This window comes from Panthera leo, chromosome B2, assembly GCF_018350215.1.
Source record: "Panthera leo isolate Ple1 chromosome B2, P.leo_Ple1_pat1.1, whole genome shotgun sequence".
Taxonomy (NCBI): Eukaryota; Metazoa; Chordata; class Mammalia; order Carnivora; family Felidae; genus Panthera; species Panthera leo.
In genome coordinates this window covers 143,156,444-143,180,982 of record NC_056683.1, presented here as the reverse complement: position 1 = coordinate 143,180,982, position 24,539 = coordinate 143,156,444, and the positions used below count along the sequence as shown (strand labels likewise).

At 43.4% G+C, this 24,539-nt stretch overlaps 1 protein-coding gene across 1 annotated transcript; it reads right to left on the bottom strand.

Moving 5' to 3' along the window:
* Positions 1–23,047: 23,047 nt before the first annotated feature.
* On the bottom strand, positions 23,048–24,118 carry MAS1 (MAS1 proto-oncogene, G protein-coupled receptor). Its single transcript, XM_042937436.1, has one exon. The coding sequence runs from the start codon at positions 24,116–24,118 to the stop codon at positions 23,141–23,143; it is 978 nt and encodes a 325-aa protein (XP_042793370.1). The 3' UTR covers positions 23,048–23,140.
* Between the last annotated feature and the right edge of the window lie 421 nt (positions 24,119–24,539).

Below are 24,539 nucleotides of genomic sequence, written 5' to 3'. Positions count from 1 at the left end.
GAGGTGACACTAGCAAGGCAGACACGGCACCCGTTGGGTGCACCTCATGGTAAGCCTGTGCTTGTATGCCAGTCTTTCACTCTCCTCCCAGGTTCCTGCCTCAGGCTCCACCCCTGCTGTGTGTACCCATCGTGCATGCGTGTGCCTGTGCGCCCCTGTGTGTGCGCACGTGTGCGTGTTGTGGTAAAGTGATGCATAACACAAAATTTACTGTTTAGCTGTTTTTAAGTGTACAGTTCAGGGGCATTAGCACATTCACCGTGTTGTACGACCGTCGCCATCATCCGTCTCCAGAACCTCTTCATCTTGGCAAACTGAAAGTGGACCCACTGAACGATGATTCCCCATGTGTCCCCCGCCCAGCCCCTGGCACCCACATTCTACTTTCAGCCTGTATGGCTTTGCCCATTCTAGGTACCTTGTGTAAGTGGAATCATACAGTCCTTCTGTGTCTGGCTTATTTCACTTAGCAAAATGTTTCCTGTTCATCCAGATTGTAGCATGTGTCAGAACTGCATTTCTTTTTAAAGCTGAATAATATTCCATTGTATGGATATACCACATTTTGTTTATCCATTCACCTCTTTTTTAAAAAATGTTTACTTGGGGCACCTGCAGGGCTCAGTTGGTTGGGCGTCTGACTTCGGCTCAGGTCATGATCTCATGGTTCATGAGTTTGAGCCCCGTGTTGGGCTCTGTGCTGACAGCTCAGAACCTGGAGCCTGCTTCAGATCCTGTGTCTCCCTCTCTCTCCCCCTTCCCTGCTCATGCTCTTTCTCTCTCTCAGAAATAAATAAATATTTTAAAAATTAAAGATAAAAAAGTTTATTTATTTTGAGAAAGAGAGCAGATACAAACAGGGGAGGTGCAGAGAGAGAGGAAGAGAGAGAAAATCTCAAGCAGGCTCTGCACTGTCAGCACACAGCCCAACATGAGGCTCAATCTCATGACCACGAGATCATGACCTGAGCCAAAACCAAGAGTCAGACACTTAACTAACTGAGCCACCCAGACACCCCTCTCCATTCATCTCTTGATGGACATTTGGGTCATTTCCACTTTTTGGCTCTTGTGAATAATACTATTATGAACTAAGTGTACAGATACCTGTCTGAGTTCCTGATTTCTTCTATACTCAAATCCAATTTGGGTGTATACTTAGGAGTGGAGTTGTGGGACCATATGCTAGCTCTAGGTTAACTTTTTGAGGAAGTACCATACTGTTTTCTGCAGTGGCCGGACCATTTTGCCTTCTGTGCAAAATCTGTGCAGCAGAGTTCTGAAGCCACGGTCCATCTCGTGACTCCAGATGAAAGAAGAAACACTATTGGTCATACCGTCCTGGGCATGGTTGGACCTGGCAGGGAATGCGTAGACCCAGGCCTGGGAGATAAGAATATTTGCTTATTGTTCAAAGGAACATGAAAGAATGCAACCCCAATAGCTTATGCCCATACAAGTTTGGGGGCACCCGGGTGGCTCAATCAGTTAAGTGTCTGACTCTTGATTTTAGCTCAGGTCATGATCTCATGGTTCATGAGATCGAGCCCTGCATCAGGCTCTGCACTGACCTTGCAGCCTGTTTGGGATACTCTCTCTCTCCCTCTCACACTGCCTCTCCCTTGCTCATGCTCTCTGTCTGTCTCTCTCTCTCTCTCAAAATAAATAAATAAACTTTCAAAAAATGTGGTTAGTTTAGGTGCATACAAGCAGCCAATAAGCACTATCCTAACCACATTATCATCAGGTGTACCTAATGAAATCTCTAACATAAGAAATAGAGGTATTTTTCATATTCCAAGTGTCTTGACATAGAACAGACCTCCGTGGGACTAGACAAAGTGGTACCATAAGTAAAATCTGTTAACATGACTTCATGGGCCTCCAACTGATGGCATCCACCTTCTCTGGAGACCCCTCTTCTACATTTTGCCCTTAAAACCCTCACGTGTAAGCCATGGGGGAGTTCGAGACTTTGAGCACCAGCTCCCATTCTCCTGGGCGGCACCACACCGATGAAGAGCCTTTCCTCACTGGAAAAGCTTAATGCCAGACTTTTACTGCCCTGCTGCACATTGGGCAGGCAAACTCTTTTCTGGTTCATTCCAGTTCCAATTCCCCCACATCCTTGCCAACACCGGTTAGTTTCCATGTGTTTGACAACAGCCATCCTCACGGGCGTGAAATGACCCATCGTCGATTTTGGCGTAAGTTCAGTGCGAAACATTGTAGAGTTCTTGTTGAGATGGTGCCTCGGCTGGCACCACCCCCCCCCCACAAACTTCCAATTAACCCAACTCTTCTCTCCCTCCCCAAGCGGTTTGGCTCATTGGCTTTGGCAGCTTCAGTATTTCTCAGAAGATGTTTGTTCCTTCTTGGTAGGATGAGATTAACAAAATGTTGTAACATGAGAGATGCAAAAAGAAACTGAGAGAACACTTTTCATCATCTTCGTTGTCTACAGATATGAACATTGATGGGGGAAAGAAGCCTTCCCAACCTCATCTGGAGCAACACGACTGGGGCAGCCAGGGCCCCGTAGTGATTGAACCTTGTCCGCAGGCAAATAGGGAACCAAAATGAATGGCCAACCATCAGACAAATTTTGCTACAACCACAGAGTATAATTTTATGCTGCCTTTAAAAATTATGCTTCCTGGGCGCCTGGGTGATTCAGACGGTTGAGCCTCTGACTCTTGATTTTGGCTCAGGTCTTGATCCCAGGGTTATGGGATTGAGCCCTGCATCAGGCTCTGTGCTAAGCATGGAGCCTGCTTTAGACTCTCTCTCTCTCTCTCTCTCTTTCTCTGTCTGCCTGTCCCCTTTGTGCACGCACACTTTGTCTCTCTCAGAAAATATTTAAAAGTTAAAAAAATAAAAATAAAAATTATTCTTCCAAGACATATTTAATAACACAGGGGAATCATATGATTTAATTTAAGGTGCAGGAAGCTGAGTAGAAAACAAGAATGATGTCAAATACTTATAAATATACCTTAAAAGAGACTAAGAGGAAGAATATAAAAATGTTAGTAGTGATTTCCGGTATGGGTCTCTTTTAATTCTCTCTTTATATTTTTCTACTTCTTAGATCCTTTATAATAAGCATTTAATATCTTAATTATAAAAAAAATACATTATTAAGCAAACACACCAGTGGCTGCGATAGATACACTGAAGTGGCTGCCAGCCAAGGGGAGACATGGAACCGCCTGGGACTCGGCCAGGGAAAAGTAAGGACGTAGACAGAGTCTGAGAAGATGCAACTATTTTTGTTACTGTTGCCATGGTAACCTGAGCCCTTGGTTCACGCTCTGGGCTGGTGCGGTATGGACAGGCAAGGTGAAGAGAGTTCACATGAAACTTGAGACCCCCAGCTCATCGCCATCCTTAACAGAGAAGACTCCAGAATTAGGGGAAGCACCATTTGTTACTAAGACATTTACTCCTTAGGGACCCTCCTCTTTAAAAAAAAAAAATGTTTATTTATTTTGGGAGAGAGAGAATGCGTGAGCTAGGGAGGGGCAGAAAGAGAGGGAGAAGGAGAATCCCAAGCAGGCTCCACACTGTCAGTGCTCAGAGCCTGATTTGAGCTCAAACTCACAAACTGTGAAATCATGACCTGAGCTGAAGTCAGACATTTAACCGACTGAGCCACCCAGGCGTTCCTTAGGGACCCTCCTCTTTACTCTCCACAGTTGTCATATAAGTGCGCCTAAAACGGTCCCCATGTTGTCCTCTTCTTCACAGAAGCCAGGACTGTTAGCTCAAAACCCAAGATAAAATCCTTACGTTCAGTTGCTTTGCATATAGTCCCAATAAACATTTTTCAACATTTAGAGCCTCCTCCCTTTATGTACTCTGTGAAACTGCACATAGCATCCGCTAGCCATGGATAAAAAAGCCCTGAAGCTATATTTAAGACCCTGTGTCAGTCAAGGTTCCCCAGAAAATCAGAACCAATAACAGATTTTTAAAATTAATTTTATTTATTTATTTATTTAGTCATTTAGTCAGTCAGTCAGTCATTTAAAGGAATTGACTCATGCAGTTATAGGGGCTGAGAAGTTCCAGGCCTACAGTCAGAAAGCTAGAGACCCAGGTCAGCCAGTAGTGTAACTTCCAGGTCAAGAGCAAGTCCAAAGGCAGGAGAAGACAATATCCCAAGTTGAAGACAACCAGGCAGAGAGCAAATTCTCCTCCAATAGATTGGCTGAGGCCCACCCACATTGGGGAGGGCAATCTGCTTCAGGTCTATCAATTCAAATGTTAATCTCATCCAGAAACATCCTCACAGAAACATCCAGAACCATGTGTAGCCAAAAAAAATCTGAATATCTCGTGATCCAGTCAAGTTGACACATACAATTAACCATCACGGACCCCAAAATGCTATTGCCCTTGGAAGCTCTCCAACCCACACTGTCCCCCACCCCTGCTGCTGAGTGACATCACCTGGACACATAATCCTTCTCTCTGATTCCCTTCTGCCCTGAGAGTTCCCATGCCCTCTTGCCATTCTGGGTTGTGGCCCAGTGTCTGCTGTGTCTGGAGGGTCTCCTGCCAACGGGGACCTCCCTGAAAGCAACATGACCAAGTGCTGCCCAGTAAAGCTAGTTGTGCAACACCGCCACCTTATGGTCCTGTCTCTTCTTTGATCGGCCTAGAATCCTTCAAAGTGACCACAGTAATCATTATATCATGGAAGAGCTTTTGTATGACCCTTCCTGCACCTGTTCAAATTCTTGGGAAGAGAGCAATCACTTCAAAATCACCATGTTCTCTGCATCAAATCTGTCCCCATGCTTCTTGAATTTCTTATTGCTGGCTCAAGGAATTCTAGAGGGTGTGTTGGGGAGAAGCAGGAAGGGTGAATGAAGTATTCTGTCTCTATCTTCTTAGCTTCTCAATCAAATCTGTAAAGTCAAAGCTTAAACTCAAACTATGCTGAGACCTTTAGCGGCCCCCAACACTGAGCAGGTTAAGATGCCTACCACCCACCCTTTATGAACCTCGAAATGAAAACAGCACTAAACCATAAAACTCAAAACTTACGTGGGTGTTGAAATTGAAAATAATTTCTAAGCTTTTCAGAATTTTCTGCAAAATGATCCATAATTTTATGGAAAATAAATGTTTTATTCAAAAAAAATTTTTTTTTGCTTTGTGTTTGATTCCTGACTTATTGATACACTTAGCCTATGGAGAAATCCTGTACTACTTACACTCAAGCATGATACAAAAATATTTGAGGCAGGACCCTATTATTTGTGCTTACCACAGTGCATGGTATGTAGAAGGTTCTCAGTAAATGTTTGAGTAGATTTGAATAGATAGGTAGAGAATTATAATTTTAAAGCTACATGCTATGGAGGACTGTCTTCTTCTTCCAGATGACCTCAAGAAAGTGAAATAAAATAATGTGGAGATTATTGTTCTATATTGATTGTTGCATCCTTTTTTTTTTTTTTTTTTTTTTGAGAGAGAGAGAGCGAGAGTGAGAGAAGGAATGGGCAAGCAGGGGAGAGGAGCAGAGGGAGAAAGGGAGCGAATCCCAAGCAGGCTCTCCACACTCAGCACAGAGCCCTGTGGGGCTTGATACCATGACCCCAGGACCATGACCTGAGCTGAAATCAAGAGTTGGATGCTCAACCAACTGAGCCACTCAGGTGCCCCATTATCTTTTTTTTTTTAATTTTTTTAATGTTTACTTTTGAGAGACAGAGAGAGCAAGCGGGCGAGGGGCAAAGAGAGAGGGAGACACAAAATCCAAAGCAGGCTCCAGGCTCCACACTGTCAGCACAGAGCCCAATGTGGGGCTTGAACCCATGAACCATGAGATCATGACCTGAGCCAAAGTTGGACGCTTAACCATTTGAACCACCCAGGTGCCCTCCCATTATCTTTTTTTAACAAGTAAAAAAATATTAAAAATATCAGAAGGGAAAAATTCTTCTTGCATGATCTATGAAATAAATAATTGGTAAACTGGACTTCATTAAAGTGAAAAATGTGCTTTATAAAAGACAATGTCAAGAAAATGAGAAGACAAGCCATAGAGTTGTGGAGAAAATATTTTCAAAAGAGAACTCAGATAAAGGGTTTTTATCTGAAATATAAAAAAAAAAAAACAAACCTCCTAAAACTCAACAATAAGAAAACAGACAATCTGATTTAAAAATGGGCCAAAGACCTTAGAGAACAGACATCTCTCTAAAAAAGATATGCAGATGGCAAATAAGTATATAAAAAGATGCTCCACATCATATGTCATTAAGGAAATGCAAACTAAAGCAACAATGAGATGCCACTACACCTACTAGAATGGCCAAAATCCAGAATACTGACAACATCAAATGCTGGTGAGGATATAGAGCAACAGGAACTCTCATTCATTGCTGGTGGGAATGCAAAATGGTACAGCCACTTTTGAAGACAATTTAGGAGTCTCTTACAGAACCAAACATACTCTTAGCATACATACAATCCAGCAATTGCACACCATGGTATTTAGCCAAAGGAGTTAAAAACTTATGTCCACACAAAATTCTGCACATGAATATAACTTTAGTCATAATTTCCAAATCTTGGAAGCAACCAAGACGTCCTTTGGTAGGTGAATGGATAAATACACTGTGGGACATCCAGACAATAGAATACTATTCAATACTAAAAAGAAATGAGCTGTCAAGCCTTGAAAAAAACATGGGTAACCTTGAATACAAATTACTAAGTAGAAGAATCCAATCTAAAAAGGCTATATATTGTGTGATTTCAATGATATGATATTCTGGTAAAGGCAAAACTATAGAGGCAGAAAACAAAACAAAAACAAATAAAAAAAAACAGCAACAACCAGTGGCTGTCTGGGGTTTGGAGGAGGCAGGAATAGGCAACACGCAGAGGATTTTTAGGACCGTGAAAATACTCTGTATGATTCTATAATGGTGACTACATGTCATTATGCCTTTGCCTAAACCCACGGAATGTATAACACCAAAGCTGAACTCTAATGTAAACTGTGGACTGTGAGTGATTATGATGTGTCAATCTAGGTTCATCAGGGGTAATAAATGCACCCTCTGGTAGGGGATGTTGGTAATGGAGAGTCTGTGCATGTGTGAGGCAGGAGGCATATAGGAAATCTCTCTACCTTCCCCTCAATTTTGTTGTGAACCTAAAATTACTCTAAAAAAATAAAGTGTTTAAAAAACTCCTTCTTAAGCAAACATTCAATATTTCTAAATTTAAATAGGGGGACCTTTTTTAAAAACTCAGATCTCTATTTGGTAAAAGGAGGCTGCACTATTACATAACGCTTTCTGTTGCCAAAACCCAATGTAAATGAACTATCAGGTCAGAATTGTACCTTTAAAATATCTCAAACTATTTTTGGATCACTGAGAGGACAGAAGATAACTGATCTCTAATCTTTGATTTGTCTTGTTATTTGGTAATTAACAAATATATTTAGAAATTCTCTTCCTTCATAAAAATATTATGCTAAAGGAAGAGTTAATGTTCCTTATAAAAAGATGACAGACGGAACTTGTAAAATGCTATTTACAGCGTTTCGGCAGAAAACGAAAGAATAATTTATTTAGCTTATTAAGCCTGGCATATATCTGAAAGCCAACAAACTCCAAACTCCTGAGTTCTTAAATGTCAGAACCCTGTGATGAAATGTCTTGATATCTGCAATCTGTCTGAGGTTATTATCTGCGGAAATGTACTTGCTTCTGCCAAATACATTATTCCCTAAAACACTAGGTGGCTGTGATTTTCTCTTTGTTGGAAGGGACACTAAAATAAGTTCCGATCTTGAGACCCCTGGAAGGGTGCACCCTGGCAGGGGAGAGCAAACCAAAGACGGATGAAGCTTTCCAAAACTGCAATTTAGTCTCAACTCAGCCCAATTCATGGTTGGATAAAGGCGATCAGATTTAACTCTATCTACATCACCAAAGTTTGCAGTGAATCCCTTCTGGAGGAAAATGGCATCATCTAGAATTTCTATACTGTTCTTAACCTGGAGTCCATGGACCCCCAGAGATCCTTTGGATTGCAATTAATTATAATTGATTTCTTTGTAATTCCATACATGTCATTTTCTGCATTTAAAAATATTCTTCTAAGGGACATCCGAGTGCCTCCAACAGTTAAGCGTCTGACTTTTGATTTTGGTTCAGGTCATGATCTTACAGCTCATGAGTTTGAGCCCTGTGTCGGGCTCTGTGCTGACAGTGAGAAGCTTGCTTGGGATTCTCTCTCTCTCCCTATCTCTCTGCCCCTCCCCTGCTCATGCTCTCTCTCTCAAAACAAATAATAAATGAACAAAAAAAAATTCTTCTAAGGAGGAGTCTGTAGGCTTCAATAAACTAAGAAGTGGTCCTGAAACACATTTCTCATTTACAATGTCCAGAACTCAGCCAAAAATTACCAGGCATACAAAAATAATAATGATAACAATAAGACCAGGAGTAAAAATCTATGCATTTTTATACACTAGCAACAGTTAGGAAGCAAAATTAAAATAAAACAAAAGAAAACCCTACCAATCATAATAGCAATGGAAGTTCTAGGGTACCTAGAAATAAATCTAATAAGATATGTTTAAGATCATTACTCAAGAAAGAATAATACCTTTGTTGAAAGTTATTAAAGAAGACCCATAAGTAAATATTTCTTAGTCATACGTAAAAAAATATGATATCACAAGGGCATAATTCTCCCCTAAACTTAGCCACATATTCTGTACAATTCCAAAGAAAATCACAACAGGATTTTCATGCAACCTGAAAAGATATTCTAAAACGTATGTGGAATATCAAAGTGTTAAAATAGTTCTCCACAAGACTCTGAGACAGGGATACACAGGGATACAGGTAAAAGTGATATATTAGGAAGTGTTCCCAGGAAAAACTGGTAGTGAACTGGAGAATGTAAAGGAATCCAAAGGGATAAGGGCAGCACACTGGCATCATTTGCTATGTATTACACATACCCAAATAAAATGAATAGGGTGAGGCAATTTTCCTAGCAGATATCAAGACTTCTATATGGCTATAGTAATTAAAGAAATTTATGTAATTAAGACAAGTTAAGACTTGCCAGAGAGATTTTTAAAAATTTGACCCATGGAAAAAATTCAAGATGCCAGTAGCATCATGTTCCTCTGAAAGCTCTTGAGAAGAAACCTTCCTTTCTCTCCCTAGCTTCTGGGTTTTGCTGGCAATCCCTTTACTTGTAGACATATCTCCAATTTCTGCTTCTGCCTTCACATGGCCACCTTCCCATTGTATATGTCTATTTTCGCATGGCTCTCTTATAAGGACACGTCATTGCATTTGGGATTTATCCTAATCCACTGTGACCTCATCATAACTAATTACTTCTACAAAGACCTTATTTTCAAATTAGGTCACATTCCGAAGTTCTGAGTGGATGTGAATTTGTGGTGAGGAGAGATGCTGCATAAAGGGCCAAGAACCATAAAAAGATACTCATCCTCTTTCACAACCCAGCAAGCACAAATCAGGTCTATACAACCACGTACCATCCAGACTGGTGAACACTGAGAAGTACAAAGGGGGTCAGCTGCATCCGTGTATTTTGAGGGAGTGTGAATTGGGTCTGACCCACCCCACTTCAGAAAATACCATTCTATTGTTTTGTAAATCTGACCCAGCAATCCTACTTCTAGGCATGGGCCCAAGGGAAATTCTCGCATAAGCATATAAGGAGACATGGATAGAAAATCTTCTAAAACAGCAATGTTTTCAGTTTAAGAAAAGAGATTAACACACTAGAAACTGTCCATTGATAAAAATAATAAGTAAAATGTGGTATATTTGTCCAGACCACTATATTTCAGCAGTCAAAAATAAATGAACTACACTACACACAACAGCATACGTGAATCCCCTCAACATAATGCTGAGTGGAAAAAATTTTGCAGAGAACTACATAGAATATGATACAACTTTTATACAAAAACACCAAATAAACTACATATGCTATAGTATACATATATTATGTAGCACGCATGACAAAATATTAATTGCAAGAGAGTGATAAAGTGACAAAGAGGGTAGTGGCCAGGACAGATGTCAATAGATTAAAGATGGATGTCATGATTGCATTAAAGGAATTTTCTAAAGCAGAGAATCTGAGTACAGCACAAAGAAGAGGAAAGAGCTTATTTGTTCTTCTTATGAAAGCTTTCTTTGTTCATTCATTCAATAGTTATTGAGAGACAAAAGCTGTTGAAGATGAGGCCTCTCTAGAGGCTTGAAGATAAAACAGTGGATGCACCTGATCTGGATCATTCTGGAAAAGGAAGGCATTCCAAAAATGGGGAAGAGGAGTGGGGTGCATAAAGATTTTTTAAAATTTTATTTTAAATCATTTAAGCTTTTTGATGAAAGACGTTAGATTCCTGCTTTGTATTACATAATTCATTTTTTCATAACTTTGTGTACTCTCAATTCTTATCTTTCTGAAACCAATGTCATTCTTCTTAGTTCATTGTATGAGTATTTTGTCACATCTTTTAGCTTTATGTTTTACGGTCAAATTTCTCGCATATTCTTCTCAAGATGCTTGTGAACTACCCTTCATGTTTACAACCCCATCTGTCTTATATTTTCATGCTGTACCCTCTAACTTGCCAGGTTCTGCTCTGGAACATTTATGTCGTTTGCTTCCTTGAAGAGACTTGCTTTGGGGAGAAACAACTACCAGGTAAAAATGACCCCCAAGCAGGAATTTCCAGGTGCTCCCTAGAAGCAGTAGCCAGGCCCCAGAGCTAAGTTCTCCACTACCTGGGATCTTCTTGTTGTTTGTAGGCAGATGCAGCTCAGCTTGATGCAGAACATTCCTTTGAAACCTGAAATGAGAACACTGGAGTGAACCCAACTCCACTTCTTCCATGGAGTTTAACAGCAGCAGCTGGACTGGAGGAGGAAGACAGGGATGACGAAGGAGCCAGAGCACCAAGGCTTAGTTTTCTTTCTTCTTATTATTTTATTTTATTTTATTTTATTATTTTATTATTTTATGAGGCAACGTGCACAAGCAAGGGAGAGGGAGAGAGAGAGAGTATCTTAAGCAGGCTCCGTACTCAGCACAGAGCCCAACTCGAGGCTCAATCTCAAGACTGTGAGATCATGACCTGAGCTGAAATCAAGAGTCGGACACTCAACCAACTGAGCCACCAGCATCTCCAAGATTTAGTCCTCGTAACGCTAAATTCTGCACTGCTTCTCTCTGGGGAAGATGCTTGAAGGAACATCTTAATCTTTCCCCAGTGATTCCTCGTGTCATTGACACAATATATAAATTTCCAATTTCCTCTTCAGGATTAACAGTGAAAGCAGATCTTTGGTCAATATGAGAAAGAATTGAATATTTGAGTAACATGAAGAGTAGAGACCCTAGGGTCACACTCTCAGAGTTTGAGTTCTGATTCTACCATTCTTTCAGGAGATTAGTTATAAAACAGGGATAAAAGTATGTACTCACAACGTTGTGAGTATTACATGAGATACTCATGTGAAGCCCTAAGAAAAGTATCTGGCAAACAGCAAATAGCTAGTTGAATTAGCCGTATTACTGTCTACTTCTCATGAAGTAGGTATTATAGTTTATGCAAATAAAGTCTCCAAGCTCTGGCCAGTTGGTCTTACTTCTCAACTCACGTGCATTCCAGAAAAGAATATTGCTGGAAGAGACTGCACAAAACTGACTCTTCCCCTTCTGTTTAAAACACAAGGAGTCCAGCATGTATCTAAACATAAAGCTGCTCAAGGTCCTAGAAACAATAAGGTAATTTGTTGCCTTGTGAAAAACCATGGAATCGAAAAATAAAAATTCAGACAGGCTGTCATTATGCAATTTTTTATTATCAACTCATGCACAGGTAGGTTATACAAAAAAACTATACCATAGAACTCATCATCTCAGGCGTGCAGATTGATGTTCAACAGAGTGTAAATGAAATGAAAAATACCTTAATTTTTTAGAGGCTAATTAGTCAGATGATGAGTATTTGCAGATGATGAGTATTCTTTTCAGTGTCTTCTATTTCATTTCTTCTCTCTAAACCCAGAGGAAGGATCCCAGGGCAAGAAAAGGGGAGAGCAAAGGGGGTCACCCTGATGTCCTGGACTCGGAGCTGGATGTGTTAACTGGAAATGCTCCAAGTTGGCGGGGGGGGGGGGGGGGAAGCAGGGCATGCGTGGAGGGCATGGGGGGCTTACAAATGGGGAAAGGATGTGTGGAATGGTAGGCAGCCAAAGGCATAGATGATAGCAGACACTTGTCATTCCTGAGTGTCCCATTATGTATAGCATTTGTGGAATGTAGAGACCCACAAGGGAAGGGAGGGGGGCAGATGCTGGCCGTGAGTGTGTAAATGGTGTTTCCAGCTGTGCTCTCGCCTTGGACTTTGCACAGATAAATCAGAGACTGGAACCTCACTGTGGTGGCATGTGGAGACATCAGGCAGCAATAGGTCAGCCTGTGGGTGGTGTCCAGGTGATGGTGGTCCCAGGCAGTGTCGACAGAAGCAACCTGGCTAAACTTTGCCTGACGTGGCAACTTAGCCTCTTCCATAAGAACCCCAGAACTTTCCATTCTTTAGGCCCTTGATGACTGCTTTTCTTTAGACTTAGCATCACATAACACAACACAATAGCATAACTCTACAGTTAAGCACCAGCCTCCAGAAAGAGTAAGGGAAAGGAATAGGAATAGAATCTAAGTCACAGACCTCCTGCAGGACTTCCTAACAATCCATGGCAAGAGACGTTTCCCTCTGTTTTTATTGCGAACCCATTGCAGACAATTTTTTTTTTGCAAAAAATAATAAAAATGAGGCGAAAAATGAAATGAAAAAGAAAGTCATACAAAACACATCCAATATTTTAATTATTACATTCAACAGACACAGAAATTATTCTGTCAAAATTTTCTCAACACTTCCACTCAGTCTGGTCTCACTGTGGATAGAATCCAGTCAGGGAACCACCACCGGCTTAGAGCAGGGAACATTCTCTGAGTCAACAATATCAGTTCTTGTCCAGGCTGTGAATGGTAGGGGCTGGGGGCTCTCCGGGACGCTCCAGAGAAACTTTACCTTATGGAGATCTCACTCATGCAACAGACATTGCTGAGTTCCTAAGACATCAATGTCCTGCCTCATCTTCCCCAACAGTCATTTCACTGAATTCCAGTGAACTTTGATGAGCACCTCCAGTCACTTGGGGGGGGGGGTGGTTATCTCTTGTCATCTGGGAGACAGGGCACAGGTCCATCAGGTGTCCCAGGCCACTTACCTAGCGTTGTCATTTCATTCCACTCCCAGCAGTGCTATTGCCCATGTGGGGGTGGAGGGGGGGAGGTGCGAGCACCCAGACTCTAGTACGTCTGTGGCTCTCAACAATGCTTTGCCCTCACCATCATGCTCTTCTCCCACCTCAGCTCACCTAACTTTAAGATGAATAAGGAGAATGATTGGGATTGGGGTCTGTAGGGAAAAGTCAAAGCAAGCAGGAAATATGAATGATAATACTTGAAGGGTCATAATGGAGAGCATGATGCACGTTGTCCTCCCCTTCTCCCAGGACAGGTCTGGACAAAATGGCTGTACATGGAGGATCGAGCTGGCCAATGGACAAGCTCTATCCATGTAAAACCAACATTGATGTTCCTACTTCACGTGTCTAAGAGTAGGCTACTCAAACCTGACATTCACCTGGGAAATATGCTTGTTCTTGGTCTGTAGAAATAAAAGGCAAGATTTGGGGTGCTAAGCCCTCCAAAAACACAATCAATACTGTCACACACTCACTGTGTTAGTGAGTCCCTAGCTCAGTCTGATTCGGGAAGGGAAATGGCCGCTCTGCCTCTCGGGCCTCATCTATTTCCTCTCTCCCAGGAAGAAGAAAGGTAGGAAGACCTCAGGACCCCATTTTCATTCCCCATAAACGTTCAACTATGCTCAACCAGGGCTAATGAGGCTGAAGGACTTTTAATGGTGTTTCACTGTGCCGTTATGTTTTAAGGAATGTTTTTAGCTTTCTACATTTGCCTACGAGCAAATCATTTTAGGGATACACTTTGATCAAAAGCATACATCAATAAATCAGGGTGATAATGACCTTTGCATTAATATAACATCCTGAAATATTTGTCCCACAACTCTAGACAAGGCTTATGTCCCTTGTTTAAGATGGTGTTGGTACAAAGCTTGCAAGTGCTAATCAACCCAGTATTAGGAATGTTCTGATTTTCAGATTTGTCAGCAATTAGAGTTTATTCATGCTGTACCCAAAAGCCATATGTGAGAGCTTTATCTTTCTGAAAACCCAACATGAATTCTTACACATGAACATTTCATTCCTAGTCTCTGAAGAACTCCAATAGTTCCCTCTGAATCCAGAGAATATAGTTTGGTATGACGGAAGAAAATGGTCCTTGAGTATAGAAATTGAATTATATTTATAGCCAAGTTAGCTACCACAGAAAGTCTCTCTCTCTCTTGTTTTCTAGTATCACCTATGGTCCACCAAAATTGGAATTTCTTAACTTTATACCAATTTCATCCATCAGTTTGAGTCAAGGTGTCTGCCAGACCTTTTGCAAAGTCAAATCCTCAAGGGACAATGAAGATTTGCCACCACCAAGGTCAGGGTTGTAAACGGATGTGCTGTGGCCACATTTAAAGCAATTCCAGAAGAGGGAGTCCCAAAATACTCTAGGTCATGGGTGGCAAAGTATGGCAGCCACCAAAGCCGGCTTTGGTGGCCGCCACTTGTTTCTGTACAACCTACAAACTAAGAACAGGGTTTTTTTCACATTTTTAAATGGTTGAAGAAAAAATAAAGGAGAATTTTTATGGCATATGAAAGAAAATTATACAAGATTTAATTTTTAGTATCTGTAAATAAAGTTTTATTGGAACATAGCCATGCTCACTCATTTATGCATTATCTGTGGCCACTTTCACACAAAAAGTGACCGAGCTGTGTCATCACAACACAAAAAGTGACCGAGTTGAGTCATTGCAACACAAACTGTATGGCCATCAAAGCGCGAAACGGTCGCTCTCTGGCCCCTCTGTGATGGCTTCACTGAGATCATGTAGGGCTGCTGTAGAAAAGACTACGCTCATTTGAAAACACAGATTGTGAGAGGTATTGTTTAATCAGCCTCATGTCTGCACTGTCACTGGAGATAGTGCCAGTGCAACACCTCCTGGAGTGACAGAGGAAGTTTGTCCTCATTCACTGTCATCACCACTACTGGCTTGGGGCCCATCGGTGGGCCAGACACTGTCAAGCATACAGAGAAGCACACCTAATGCTTGAAAGCACAAGAACTAATTGTTTCTACTGTGGCAAAAATATACATAACATGAAAGTCACCATTTTAGCCATTCCTAAGTGTCCATTTCAGTAGAATTCAGTACATTTACAGTACTGTGCACCCATCACCACCATCCATCTCCAGAGCTTTCTCCTCTGCCCAGACTGAAACTCTGTCCACACTGACCACTAACTCCCCATCCTCTTCCCCAGCTCCTGGCAGCTGCCCTTCTACATTCTGTCCTTAGGAATTGGACTGCACCAGGCACCTGATGTAAGTGGAATCACACTTTTGTGTCCAGCTTATTTCACTTAGCATAATATCTTCAAAGAAGATCTCACTTTTTTTTTAAGATTTTTTTTTTTTTATTTTTAAGTAATCGCTACACCCAGTGTGGGTTTCTAACCCACAACCCTGAGATCAAGAGTCACACACTTCAGCAGAGCCAGCGAGGTGCCCTAGGAATGACTTTTATTGATGTTTCCCGGTTTAGGCAGAGTTTCACAAACATTATCTCACTTGTATTTGGCACAACTACTTTATGAGGCAGGTTATTTTCATCTCATTAGAGCAACGACTGTTGGTTAGCCCTGAAACCCCCCTGAGGTCACCCGCAGGCAGATCCTGCACCTGCCCCATGGCTCCCTGGGCCTCTCTGCTTCAAGGTGTTCTCAACACAGGCTGTGCTCTACCTGGGCACAGGACATGCCCAGAGTTGCTGACAGTTGTCACTCCAAGAGTGACCCTTGCTTACAAGAGGCAGGACGCAGTGGCTCTGCACCACCTTCAGCCCTCCAGGTCTGAGGTGGGTGACACATGTCTCTCAGGGGTTTCCACTGTTCTCGGCCCCTGTACTCACTAATCACTCTGAATTGGCTTCCTCTCTTTCCTGTCTGCATATCTCAATCCCTCCCTCGCTCCTCAGGGTGACCTCCTAAATAAATTGCTTGCACCAAATCCTTGCCTCGGGATCTGCTTCGCAGGGAACTTGCTGACTCTCACACAGCTGGTAGGTGGAAATTCAGATGTTAAGTTCTAGTTTTCTCACTCCAAGGGCAGGGCCCTTCTCTCTGCCTGCCTTACAGTAAAAGCAAAAGCGGTCTCTGCCTCAGGCATTCAGTTCTGGTGTTGGCTGAGGCCTTAGAAAGGGAGTGTTAACTCTCAGTTAATTCCTTCCTTGAATGACCTAAACCAGAGCTCCTTACAAAGATACTAATCTTGATCACACTGCTTTGTAAAAGTGTTATACTTGGGGAACTGGTCCTATCTTCAGCAGGATAGAGCTGATGTGTCAAGACTGGTTATCGTTAAGTAAATTTGGAATTTAGAGATTTACGGGGCACAGAAGACTGGAGAAGACAGAATAGTGACACACACATTTTCTGTACGATAAACAGAATACCCCAAACCTAAATGCCTTCCTTCGAAAACAATGTGTTTATCTACGTTGCTTAAAACTCACCAGCCTAGAGCTAAACTACATTCTCGTATAGAAGGGGATGTTTTGGGATCTGATTCTCAGTTTGGGGCTCCTCCAAAAAAGAGTTTCATCTGTGTCTGTACTTCCCTGTATCATTTGAATCATCAGCTTTCTGTTGGGTAAGATCTGTACTTCACAATGAGTCTCTTTGACATCTCAACACTTTGTGTTAACACTCATATGTACACGTTTAAAAATAATAATTAGCATAAGAAGATCTCCTTATCCAAGGATGACTAGTTTTAGCAAAAGTTTGTTAAAAGGGAATCTTATTAAAATGAGGACCAAAATTTCATAATAAATCCTGGGGAGGGGGCGGCGGGAGGCTTAATACATTACCTCAAAAAGTAAAATTCAAATTATGAAAAAGTTTTTCATTTTGCCTTTATCAAAATTTATTGTAATGTTGTGCACCTAAAACTAATGCGATGTTATCTGTCAATTATATGTGAATGAAACAGGAGGGAAAAAACTTGTAGTTTCAACCACATGCTAATTGGTTTAAGTGGGAAAACAGTAGTTGATTTTTGGCCTCTTGGAAAAGTTCACTCTCAGGAAGGTTCCTGTCAGAAGACAGTTGCCATGTTGTAAGAAACTCTAGCCACACCAAGAGATCAAGTGTAGGAACTCTGGACAATCTCTCCAACTGAGCCCACAGCCATCTATCAACGCTAAGAGTGTGCCATCTTGGATGCCCCACCCTGTACAGCCTTCAGACCCCTGTTGCCTCCACCAACATCTGGCCGCAGCTACAAGAGACCTCAATTGGACAGCATGCAGCTAAGCTCAGTCAACCCATAGATCCTTGAGAAGTGACAAATTTTCATTTTCAGTCACAGGAAAAAGTTGATAATTTTTGGAATAATTTTTCTGTGAAAATTGTACCTACCAAAATTGTACCTCACACAGATGTGGGGCTCCCCTTAGCCAAGGGCACCTTGAGTTTCCTCAGAATAAAAAGGGAGCCTACGTGCAGAGAAATGCAGCTAGATCTGTAGATGTGATATGGGTAAGATGTGGAAGGTTTCTTCTAGTTGCTTCTATACTTGTGAAAAAGAAAGCAAACCATCAGCTGAGAGTAAGGGCAAGAAAGAGACAGTGAGAGACTGAGAAAGAGAAGGTGGGAAATGGTCATCCAGGAACTTGGGTCCCAGGAAAGTGCTCCTGAGTGGCCGACATATGAACAGGATGTAGATGGATAAATGAAGGTTGCTGGGTTACAAAGAGGGAAGAGCAATCTATGCAAAGGGAAGAGCATCGCTGGGGTGACAGGGTGACTATTGGTGTCATTCACTGAGAAAGGAATATAAAAAGAATGGTGCACCTGGCATTGAGTCCAAATGTCCTTTAGGTGGTTGGATACACAGGACTGGAGCCCAGCAGAGTCTGGTCAATCAGAGGGATGGGAGTGTCATGGATAGGTGAGCCATTATGGATCAAGAAAGCAAGGGAGAGTGTGCGGAATGAGAGAGCAGAGGTCCAGCCTCTGAATCATGGAAAACACAACCATTTAAGGAAGGAGCAGGGAAGGGCAAGGGAAGAGGTGGAAAGCCTCCAAATCGGTAGGCTGGGATTAAAAATGAGAGCTAGAGGGAAAGTGGCCAACTAGAACTCAAGAAAAGAGATATTTTCAAAAAAAGTATGAGCAGTGTGTCCGGTGCCATAGAAGGGTAGGTAGAAAAGAACCTGTCGGACACGGCAATATGGAGGTCACTCATATTCCAAGCTGGGCTGGATTCCATGTGGAGGGATGAACCATAGCTGAGTCCATACTGCAAGTGTGGAGGAGCCTTTCCAGAAGGTTGTCTGTGAAGAAAGGGAGATGAGACAGAAGCTGAATAGGACTAGAGGGATTGGCTTTTGTTTTTTGACAGTTGGTTTGTGTTAAGATGGGAGTGACCCGAGCTTGGGAGGGAGCAGTGATCCTGCCACTGCAGCAAGTAAGGAGCACCTGCTCCTCCAGGGGCTGGGGCCACAGCCACGAGCAAAAGGAAGTCCTGCCCTCCAGCAGCATATCCTCCAGAATGAACAAACCCACAGAGGGACGAGCAACAGGACAATGCGATGAGCTCTGAGGAGAAAAGGAGCCAAGTGGGGAGAGATGGGAGGCTGGTGGCCATGGGGGGGTGAGGGGAGTGGGGGGCACCTCCCTGCTGAGGTGACATCTGACCAGAAGCCTGAGGGAAGAGGGGAGGTGAGCAGGGACCTGGCGTGGGGGGAGGACAATCCAAGTAGAATGAACATCAAAGCTCATCAAAGTGAAAACCCATAGGTGGGAGTGCACTTGGCATCTTCACAGGATTCCTAGGAAGCAGGTGTGGCTGGAAGAGGAGCCCCACTAACCCCAGGGAGAGTTAGGGGAGTTGGGTCATGTAGAAGCCTAGAGACCACTATCAGGACTTGGCTTTTTACAGAAAATAAAATAAATAAAAATAAAATAAAACAAAACAAAATTTAAAAAGTAACATTGGTTGCTAATACAGGAGTAAGACGACTATCTGAGAGAGCAATGGACAGGAAAATGTGGAAGGGGAGAGAAATCTTCAGGCTAGAGAGAAAGAAGGGACAATGTTGATGAGGTCACCCTGGACAGAGGAGAGCCTTGGAGAGTTGTTGCCTAATGGCCTTGATTGGCTTTCAGTAATCTATGAAGCAAGGTGGTGAGGAAAGAGTGGCAGTGGGGAGAAAGGTGTCAGACGGAGAGATGAGGAGGGAGAGGGTTTGGAAGAGCTGCCCAGGGCATGATTTATGAAGAGGGACCAAGCTGTTAAGACCTTGACTGTGCAGAAGCCCTCCTCCACGAGTGACCTCCTCAATGCCGTGTCCCACGGGCTCTTTTCTACCTACACCTTCTGTGACACCGGACACACTGCTCACACTTTTCTTGAAAATATCTCTTTTCTTGAGTTCTGGTTGGCCACCTTCCCTCCAGCTCTCATTTTTAATCCTAGCCTACAGATTTAGAGGCTTCCCACCTCTTCCCTTGCCCTTCCCTGCTCCTTCCTTAAATGGCCGGGGTTCTCTGTGCTGCTCGGCAGCCTGGTTTCGGTCAGGGACAACCAGACGAAGGGCAAATGGGAGAGCAAGGGGGCAAGGGCAAGGGAATCAAGGGGGACAGTGAGAGTGACTGTGTCAGGGACACCAGAGGTCTCATTGCACAGAGACAGAGATGACACAGAGGGGACACGTAGATGTGGCAGACACAGAGGTCAGAGACAGGTGGTCTCAGTGGGTAGAAGTTCAAAGCAGTGGGGGTCAGAAAGTGAATGATGTGAAGGACAGGAGATCACGGTCAGAAGGCAGACCTGTGGGATTTTTGTTTGTGGGAGTAGATTGGTGAGTTGTTGTAAGGCTCAAGTGTAGCCCAGAAAGGAGAACAGCTGAGGTCACCGGGTCACCTCGCCACCTGATGGAGGCCAGTGGGGGACTTGTGGCGATACGAAATTGGACCACCACCCACGGCCAGGCTGGATGTCAGTAAGAATGGGTGTGGAGAGGAGGCCCAGGGACTCTGTTCCAAGAATCTTGAAGAATATGATGACGGAAGACCAAAGACAACGGCATCAAAGAGAGAGGAGTGGGGTGGAAAGCAGGACCATGTGGATCTCCAAGGTCTGCTGCTCCAGCCAGCCCGTACAAGTGACAGCGACTGGCCCTGCTTCTCCCTCGCCACCGCCTGCCTTTGCTCGTGCCGCACTCTTTTGGGGATCCCCTCCTCCCTGACCCACTGAAATCCTACCTGCCCTCAAGCAACCAAAGGACACCTCCATGAAACTCCTTTTTTACTACACGAGGTGGGATTTCACCTTCCTCTTGATGGCAACACCACTTTGTTTAGAACACTCCCCTAACATTGATCTGTGCAGATCTTGGAGCTGTAGATACACGTGTGTGTCTTCCTCTCTGATTCTAGAACACAGGGGCTTGTTCACATCATGGAGTTTGGCAGAGCAGACCGTCCAGGCATATTTGTTCCCTTCATCAAGGACAGTCATTATATCTGAACATGCTCCTCCCAGGCTCAGGGAATTCTCAGAAACGGCACCCCCTGGCCTACAATGACTCAGGCCAAGTGTCTAAATGCACAAGGGGTACAAATTAGCTAGTCAACTCTCCATATATGCATGTTGACTTAAATCTTCTTGCTTGAGTTTTAATCTTATAGTTCACTTTAGGGAATGGGTTTAGGTAAGAGAGAGGAATTCGTCCTTACAACACTGACAAACTGAATCCTACCTGTTTGCCAGGCCTTGCTCTTTAAAAGGTCAGAAGAATTTTTATATTTATGGTCACATTCAATTTCCCCACCTTATCTGCAGGAAGGCAATTGATGAAGGCTTCTTATGAGTTCATCGTATTTTCCGTGGGCGAAAACTCCTTGTTTCCCACAGGTCTTCAGGTTCCTCTTTGAGACCAAATATCCCTTTGAGATGAGATGAGGCAGATCCCTTTCTATTGCCCCAGAGGCCAGCACAGCACTGGGGGGATGGTGGCAAACAGAGGAGAGAGCTCTGACCTCCGTATTCTGTTCTGTCCCAGGGAAGATGCTCTGTTTTCCATCAAAAACAAGATCATTCTAAATGTCAGTGCTCCACACCCATCTGGGCTCCTGAAAGCAAGCTGCCTGGTTTCTGAATCAGATGTCATCCCTCATAGAACAGTCGCTTGCCTCCAAAGTCGGCTGGGCGGGAGGGACTCAATCATCTCCCCCAATGAAGTTGCCCCCATGATCAGCTCACACGCAGTCATTTCTTTCAAAGTCAGAAGATGGAGATGAAGCAGACAGCAACAGAGAACCCTTTCATCACAGCGTCTCTGACCCTTCGGAGACAAATGGTTAAGACAAATCCTAATGGGCTCATTTATGGGAGTGAACAGTTTACTCCCCTAGACCCACACAAAGCATGGCCACTTTCATGGGGCACCTAGAAGGGGCAGAATGAGATGAAACGTAGTAACGTAGTCTATGGGCCACAGTAGGTTTCACGGGTGAAACCCAGGACACACTGTAAAGACTCAGACATAAGTCGTGGCAAGCAAGCAGAGCACTAAGGTACTGACAAAGCCCTGCAAAGATTTTCTTGGGAAAAATGCCCAGGGCCCCTCCGAGATGTGGCCACTCTCATCAGCCCCTGCTGTGGTGCCTTCTCCCAAGACTAGAGCAAAGAAGTGCTCAGGAGGAGAGGAAGTCCGAAGCACAGAAACCTGCATCTGGCTGCAGGTGAGAACCTTGTGGCCATAAATAACCCATCACTTCATCATTTCATTTCATGGGGGTGGGATGGGAGGCTCCAAAAGCACAATCACCCTCACAAAGTCATGAATTGAGTTCCATTCATGAAAACTTATATCAAGCAAAGGATTTCCCAACAGACTTCCATTACATCAAGCATTCCCACAGAGGGAAGGAAAAGCCATGTGAAACTCCTCTACTGGTGGCCAAATGTGTTTCTTCACAACCTCAGATGATGCTCTAACACATGGCTAGTTGGATGTTATAACATCTGCAGATGTTTTCAGTAGAGGTGCCGTGCTGTGAAAGGCTTTCACGCTTCAAGCAGACAGAAGACCTTCATAAATTTACATTTAACATTTGAAAACACACAGCAATATTTGTATATAATAGAGCTGTGTGTGTGTGTGTGCACGCGTGCGTGCATGTATGTGTGCGTGTTACAAATCAGAAGAGTGTATTTCTTCTTCCACTTCAAGGAGTGAGGAAAAGACTAACATTTATTGAACGTTGACAATGTGCCAAGCGCTATTCACACTGTATCTCCCCATTTTATCCTCACTACAAGCCTGGGGACTATTACTATTAAACATTTTATAAGAGAGGAAATGGGGTTCTGAGAGGTCAAACCACTTGCCTGAGGTCACACAGGCAGCAAATGACAGAGTCAGTCTGACTCCAAAGCCCATGTTCTTCCTGCCATATCGCTCCACCTTCTCAAGTTCCAGCAAGTGCTTTCATTAACTTTTCCTGTACTCATCTGTAAACCTTCCTGCTAGAGTAGTTTCTACAGTTCATGGGGAAATGTTGCTGGAAAAGCTGAGGAGGAACAAAATGTTTTTTTTATAGGTACAGAAATGATAGAGGTCCGACACATTTTTAGGCTTTTTCAGAAGATACAGTACAAGAATACAGTCTAGCCTCCTCATTAGTCTCTCATGCACATGGGATGGGTGTCCTTCTGTGTCTTATTTAGGACATATGGAAGTGGTATTCCAAGCACAAAGTACAAATGATCTGTGTCCCACCATCTTGTCCACTGTTCCCTGCCACCATGCTCAGACCACAGTCTCAATCGTGGTGGTGTTGCTGTTGTCTTCCTGGTGCCTGGGTTGCATTTCATCTTTGAAAGCCCTGGTCAGAACCACTTTTAAGGACTCCTTGAACCGCTTCTTCCTACTACTGCCCACAAAGAAGTAAATAAAAGGGTTGGCGCTGCTGTTGATGGTGGAGAAGAGAAGAGAAATGTCGTGCAAGTTCCCAAAGGCTGACCAATACTCATAATACAGCAGGTAGAGGAGCCTCATGGGCATGGCGAAAATGAGGAATATGATGATGGTGACCATGATGACTATGTACAGCTTTGAGGAATGGGCCGTCCACGTGTTCTTGCGGATCTTAATCACCAGGATGGTGCTGGACACCACCATGAGAGGAGTAAAGACCAGGAAGCTCAGGGTGGCTATAAAGATGATCACCGCCCTGCAGTCACTTCGAGAGTGACCCTGTCTTTCACTGTCAATGCACATGACATATTCCATGGTGGTCACTAAGCATGACAGTGCCCACAGGAGGGCACAGACAAACGCCGACTGGTGCTTGGGGCGATGGCATCGGTACCAGATGGGGTACAGGACAGACAGGCACCTCTCCACGCTAATGGCCGTCAACAGATAGAGGCCCGTGTTGTAGCCAAACAGAAACGTCACCGATAATGTGACAATCGTGTAGTAATAGCCAGAAGAGAGCTCATAATCTAAAGCATAGTCGACCGACAGAATAAAAATACAAAAGAGCAGTGAGATGTCTGCTATAGACAAGTGGGTGATGTAGACGGTGAAGGGGTTTCTTTTCATCCGGAAGCAGAGGAACCAGAGGAGGAGCCCATTTTCAACAAAGCCCAGAGGGGAAATGCTCATAATCACCCAGTGCACGACCGGGATTTCCCGATGCAGGTCCCCGACCGAGGTGTTCCTGGCAGTCGAGGTGTTCGTGGACTTCTCGTCGACGGACGATGTCATGTTCGACACCTCCATGAGGAGGCCGGGGGCAGGGGCTCTTCAGGTAATTTTCTATAAACAAGTAAAACAAAAACACACCATGAAAAGTGATGCATTGGGGTAGCAGGGAGAATCTCAGCTATGGGTCATAAACTTCATGTTGTTAACAAATATGTTTAAGCTGTACAACTGTCTCTCGGACAATGATAAAACTAGACATTTCTGCAGAAAAGAGAACTGACTTAATGACTTGTTGATCCTCCAATAGCCCTTAATCCTGTATTATTGTTTGCTTGTGGCTCAGGGCCAACAGGGATCCAGCAAAGCAGAGCGGGGCAGAACTCTTGGGGTCCATTTCCCGTCTGGCCCAACTTTCTGAATGGTATTTTGAAAATCATTCATCTCCCATCACTCTGTCTCCCACCCTGAGGAACCAGATTAATCGCATTCACATGCA

What these genes read in the sequence shown, in the direction of transcription:
- MAS1 (XM_042937436.1), bottom strand. Translation starts at nt 24,118, where the DNA reads ATGGAGGTGTCGAACATGACATCGTCCGTCGACGAGAAGTCCACGAAC.